The 6,053-nt window shown below is 40.4% G+C and overlaps 1 protein-coding gene across 1 annotated transcript; it reads right to left on the bottom strand.

The window, feature by feature from the left end:
- Nucleotides 1-759: 759 nt before the first annotated feature.
- On the bottom strand, nucleotides 760-1,935 carry LOC102231698 (gap junction delta-2 protein-like). The gene is made up of 3 exons (XM_005805569.1): nucleotides 1,607-1,935; nucleotides 1,472-1,555; nucleotides 760-1,384 (listed from the first exon to the last, which is right to left on the bottom strand). Exons 1-3 carry the CDS (start codon nucleotides 1,933-1,935, stop codon nucleotides 760-762), a joined length of 1,038 nt encoding a protein of 345 aa, XP_005805626.1.
- Between the last annotated feature and the right edge of the window lie 4,118 nt (nucleotides 1,936-6,053).

Genomic DNA, 6,053 nt, shown 5'->3' with positions numbered 1-6,053 from the left:
TAAGTGTGATGAACTTAAAAACTTGCAGTATAACTTCAGACAATGTCTCGGTTACTTTTTAAAGGTATTATTAGGCTACAAATAATTACCCTCTGATATTTTTATACAAATCATATATTTCTAATTTTCTCCAGACAGAAGACAAACAAAATATTTTCATGGCTCTGTGAAATACATGGAAATTCAAAGTTAAATCTCTGATAATTAGAAACAAGCATCAAAAATAATAGTGACTGCAGGAATACTAGAAATGCTAAGTTTCACAAAAAATATTTTATTAAATGGAAAATAATATTCCAGCCTGAAAACAACACCGATGGAGAGAAAATACAAATATTAATCCCAATGATCAAGGCTATAATATTTTTATATAATTAGTTGTGTTGTTCAAAATACAAGGACATGATCCCAAACTCATCTGAAATTAAGATATCAACTACTTAAAAGAAGACAACATTAAAGCTGTTGGGATATCATTATCAGTCCCTCTGCTCACAAATATTGAAAAACCTGTGGATGGTCCCTCCTGGGTTTATAAGCACAAGGACTCATAAAACACTAGTACCAAACACTTCACTGAAAGGTTATGCTTAATGAAATTTGCCTCACATTACATTGAGCCATGTCATTTAGTTGTCATTTCAAACTGTAAAAGCTACCATAACAAGTGTCATAAACTGTACATTCTAACTGTAAGTTAACTGTTGTAAATGAGCTTTCTCACATTCCACAGCAGCAGGCATTTTTGACCATTTTTGTCTATATCCAGACTTCAGCACTCCTCTGTTTGCACCTTTCAATCTCCTTGCTCTTCAGAAGCTGCCTCTCGTATTTATGTGAGTCAGATCTCTTTACTTGTCCAGGCCTGACTTCTACTTCCACAACTTCACGGCTAAGTGCACAGCTCCAATCAGGCTGATGACCCACCACCAGGTCCAGAGTGGGTAGAGAGGTAGTACTGGTCACATCCCTAAATCCAAAAGAAGATCTGAGTGAAGGGCTATCAGGTGGAAAAGGTTTATATCCACCCTGGATACCTGGACAGCCACCCCAAGACTTTTTCTCTCTTAACCTCAATGCATGACGAATCTTTTTCCAACCCAGATGATTTAACTCCAGGAGGTTCAACATAATGCAGAAAATTCCTACACAGAACATAAAGAGGAGGAAGATAGTCTTCTCTGTGGGCCTGGATATGTAGCAGTCCACCGGTTGCCTGCATGGGGAAGAAGTGCAAAGAAATTGGACAGGTACATGGAAGCCATACAGCTTCCACTGGGCCAAGACAAAGCCAATCTCCAAGACAGCCCTCAGACAAACATGGAAAATGTAACATTTGGACAGAACTCCACGAGAAACAACTTGAGCTACCTCGGTGCCCTCTCTGAAGGTGCAGGTTTGAGGATGGATCAAGTTCACTGTATTGTTTAGGTCCTTTTTCTGAATGTTCTGGGTAGTGAGGTCCTCCAGCACATCTGCTAGGCTGTGACCTAGATGCTTATGGGAATGGATTGAGCAACTGTCCGAGTCACAGCTGCAGTCGAAGGTCTCTTGTCTTCCCTCTTGCTTTACATCAATGGCTTCATGCCTGGGTCGTTTTCGCAGCATCTGAGAGCTATTCTGTGGTTGCTTGGACAGGTTATGCCATGTGTAAATGATAAAGCAAAGCGACGGAGTGGATACACTGATTATGTGAAACACCCAGAACCGAGGCTGTGAGATGGGTGCAAATGTGTCGTAGCACACAGTTGAACATCCTGGCTGTAATGTGTTGCAAACAAACATTTCTTGTTCATCCGTATACACATCCTCTGTAGCAACAGCAACAATGAGCAGCCTGAAGATAACCATGACTGTGAGCCATAGGCGTCCGATCATAGTGGAGTGATGATGGACAGCATCCAGGAGACGTTTGAGCAAAGTCCACTCTGTCATGATTCCTGTGACTGCTAGTTGCTTTGGTAAAGGAAGAGCTGCCAGGAATAGAGCAGTCAAAATTAAAATATTCCACCTCTCGTTTAGAGTTGCTGATAATGTAAAATTCCTGGTGGAAGAATTTTTTCCCCGCTGGTCCACCTAATCTATTGGAGCTTTTCTTTTATGTAGATCTTTTTAGCTTTTGTTGTTTCTAGAAACTACATCTGTTTAGTCCTTGATTAGTTCCTCTAACCTCAAGCACCTCATGTCTGGAGAAAGCCTCTTCTGTCCCCTAATGTTTGCCAGCCCTCCTGGCTGCCCTGTGCACAGTGGAGCCTCTGTATTAGAACCACCCATCTTTCATAGATAAGAAAATCCACTTGACATGAGTCACTTGGCGCACTCACATCTCTCTTGTAGTGAGGATCCATTTTAAAACCAAGTGACATCCCCATTCCTTTCTAAGAGCAGCTACTGATAATGCTGTAACAGAGCATTCTTCACTGATTAGTTCTCTAAAAGCAAAGGAGCTCTTCTTATACATTGATGTACATTCCAACGAATGTTCAATCTGCGCAATTTATAGCATAGGTATTCACTTGCAAGACAATTAAAGGCAAAAACCATAAATAATATGCTTCTACTACTGAGGGAAAGAAATTGGTTGATTAAAAAATGCTCTCATGGGAGATAGTATTGGTGTCTGGTAGGCTTTTCTGTTTAAGAAAGGTTTCAATCCACTTACCAGTCCTGTTATCTGTGTTTTAAAAAAAAGTCAACTGAAAGATCTGCTTGGCTAAATATGCTCCAAGATAAAAACACTCAGGCAAGTTATATCACTGTCTCAAGACTAAGTTTGTGTTGTGTTTTTTACATTAATAACATAATTTATGTCTATTGTCTTGCGCTGATTCCAGATTGTGTCACAGGGGTAATAGGTCCAAGAGGGAACCACTGCCATCTCTCTCCCTATTGACATCCTCCAGCTCATTGTGGCAGATTCCATGGCCAGACTAGGTGGGATAGATGATTCCTCCAGTGAGTTCTAGGTCTTTCTGAAAGTCTTCTTCCAGTGGGACAAGCCCAGAAAACCTCCAAATTAAGAAACCCAAGGGGCCTCCAAATCACATGTATGAACTACCTCAACTGACTCTTTGATTTGGAAAAGTAGTAGCACTACATAGACCGTACCCTAGATGAGGGAGGTCCTGATCCTATCTCTTACGCTGAGTCAAGCCACCGTGCCAAAGAAGCTCATTTCGACTGTAAGTGAACGTCAGACCATGGACGGAAAGGTAAATCAAGAGCTTTGCTTTTTTGCTCAGCTCTTTATCCACCACAACAGGAGCAGTGCAACCATTAATGCAGATGAAGCCCCAATCAATCTGTCTGCCATTCCATCCAACTATAGGTTGCAAAGAAGACACAAATATACTAAAAACCCTCTGCTTGGGGCAAAGACTAGCCTCAACCCAGACATTTCACCTTTTTCCCATCATGGACCATGACCTCAGACTTAGATGAGCTGACTCTATTTAAGGCTGCTTCACACTCAGAAGCAAACAATTTCTGTGCACACTGGAAGTTGTGGCCAGAAGAAGCCTAAATAGCCACGCCATGTGTAAAAAGAAAAGATGAGACTAGAGTGTCTGGTTCCCAAACCAGACACTCTAGCCTCCATGATTACAGCCTCCATAAACACCAGAAACAGGATGACTAACAAGGGACAGCCATGACGGAGTCCAGTGCACATTGGGAAAAGTCTTGACTTTGTGCTGAGAATGCGGACAAAGCTTTGGCTTTGGGAATAAATGGATTGGATAGCCTTTAAAAGCCACCCAGATACCCAATATTTCCAAAGCAACCCTCACAAAATACTTCAGGTATGCATTTACAATATACAGCCAATTGCATGATGTTGTTCACTCTGCAGCAATTCCAAATACTGAGCATGCATAGAAACGGAGGAGAGGACAACTCCCTTTTTTCAGAAATACACCTCCAGCAGAATCTGTATCAGTGGCAGTCGCCCCCTGCCATCTTCAGGGGGCAACTAAGGGGTTGAGAAGACAGAGCAGACATGCAAAAACATAGAAGCACTAATCTAGGAGTGCTTTTATATTGAAGTAAAGAGTAAGTAGTAGCAGTAACTTCTTTAGCAGCCTCATCTAGGACAGTGGTGCCCAAAGTCGGTCCTCAAGAGCCGACTTTGGGCCTTTGAGTTTCATGAGAGAACAAACTCTCTCATGAAACTCTCTTAGTAACTCTTAGTAACTCTCTTAGTAACTTAGTAACTCTCTTACTACCTTTTCATGCTGAAAAGGTAGTAACAACCTTTTCAGCATGTCAGTGTTTTTCTTAGGCCTTCTAATGAGCCATCATTTGATCCAGGTGCGTTAAACCAGGGAGAGAACTAAAACATGCAGGATGCCGGCCCTCGAGTATTGACTATGGGCACCACTGATCTAGGAGATAAACACTGTTGTAAGCCGTGAGTCAGCAGGGCTGTACCCCAAAGAGCTATTTGTGTACATAACAAAATTAGTCTAAACAGCACTTTTAGTTGGAGTCTAAGAAAGAGAGGTCAATAAGTACAGAAAGATAGCCAAGTGTATCATACTTACAAAGACAACATGAAGGTATTGGCAGCAATAGCTCTGTCAATGCTACCTTTCAAGCAAGGTGTCACAGCTAAGAAGAATGGCATCTCTGAATTAACTTTTATGGAGACATAAAACAGAGAGCACATGAAGTTATAGTCACAGATGATTGTAGATAAATCATAACTGACAACTAGTACTAGGAGAAAGTTGAGGAAAACATGAACATACTAAATACCTAATATAATGCTGCAAAACTCTCTTTTATATTATCCATGACAGTGTGTCACTGTGTGCCTGTATGAAATGATGGTCACTGAGCTTCTGAGCTAATCAGTCTTTACCCTCATTGTCTCTAGGTATCTATTTATGAGCTGACAGATTAATGAACAGGTGTTAGGCCAACTGTCCACTCAGTGTGTTTGACTGTATAGTCAAATGTAAATGCTTCTCTGAAATGTACTTTTGAAAAAGAAGTGGTACCTGTCAATAGAGACACCCAAATTTCATTACAAATAAAGTTGTCTGATTTTCAGCTGAAGAAATTTCTGTTTTCCAGGTTTAGAACAATGTGAGTGTCAAAACAGCAACCTTTCCCTTAGTTTGCATTTAAGAAAAGAAAGAAAAAGTAGCGATATTTGTATATGCGATTTAGTATCACATCAACAAAGGTTGTATCAACCTTCCAGACTATACAGGTGTTCTGGTTCTGGTCTGCTTTTGATCCCCAGAACCAAATATGGAGAAGCAGCATTCAGCTTCTATGCATCACAAATATGGAACCAACTTCAAGAAAACTGTAAAACAGTTCAAACACTGAGTTCCTTTAACTCAAAGCTTAAAACCCAACTTTATTTTTGACTGAATTAGCTAATCAAAGTTAAACAGAAAAATCTTTAAAACATTTGTTTTCATGGGAACATATATTTACCTTTATTTTTTTTTTTTATAAAATGCATAGGGTATGTGATTATCCCTGAATAAAGGTTCACAGTTCAAACTTAGACTGAGGACTTTCAGTGTACAATTTGTATGCTCTCATGGGTTTTTCACCACATGAAGTCCACTCCACTGCCTAAGTGTATTAAATTATGATTTTACATTTTCCTTGAGTGTTATTGTGTCCCTGCCTGTTTGAGTGTTTCTGTTCCTTTTTGTTACAGTTTCTTTATTTGGCTTTGCGGTTTCAGTTTATTTATTCATTTATCGTTAGTAGCTCTTGTACAGTAAGACCATAATAAATTTAGAAGCATTGGGTATCCTAACTGCTCAACAGATTTATCTCTATAGAGTGTCTCTCTGTATCCTGTGGCCCAGGAGTTAGCAACACTAAATGCTGATTGACAGGCAGGAGCTTCACCAGTGGACATACAGAGTAGACTGCAGATTTTTTTTTCCCCTCACCTGTGAAGGTGTGTCCACTCCCTTCAACACTGTAGTGTTGTTCATACACTCAGAGGCTGTCAGCAGGCAGTTAGTTAACAACATGGGCAGCGGGAGTAGCAGCACTACCAGTGCATCTGCTAACAGGTAGGA

Source organism: Xiphophorus maculatus, chromosome 4 (genome assembly GCF_002775205.1).
Source record: "Xiphophorus maculatus strain JP 163 A chromosome 4, X_maculatus-5.0-male, whole genome shotgun sequence".
NCBI classification, from domain to species: Eukaryota; Metazoa; Chordata; class Actinopteri; order Cyprinodontiformes; family Poeciliidae; genus Xiphophorus; species Xiphophorus maculatus.
The sequence above is the reverse complement of the archived record's forward strand: the minus strand, read 5'-3'. Positions and strand labels throughout refer to the sequence as shown.

Coding starts and splice junctions, on each gene's coding strand:
- LOC102231698 (XM_005805569.1), bottom strand. CDS start 1,935: ATGACAGAGTGGACTTTGCTCAAACGTCTCCTGGATGCTGTCCATCAT. Junction 1,556..1,606: donor CCACAGAATAGCTCTCAGAT/GCTGCGAAAACG, acceptor GCAAGAGGGAAG/ACAAGAGACCTTCGACTGCA. Junction 1,385..1,471: donor GGTCACAGCCTAGCAGATGT/GCTGGAGGACCT, acceptor CTGCACCTTCAG/AGAGGGCACCGAGGTAGCTC.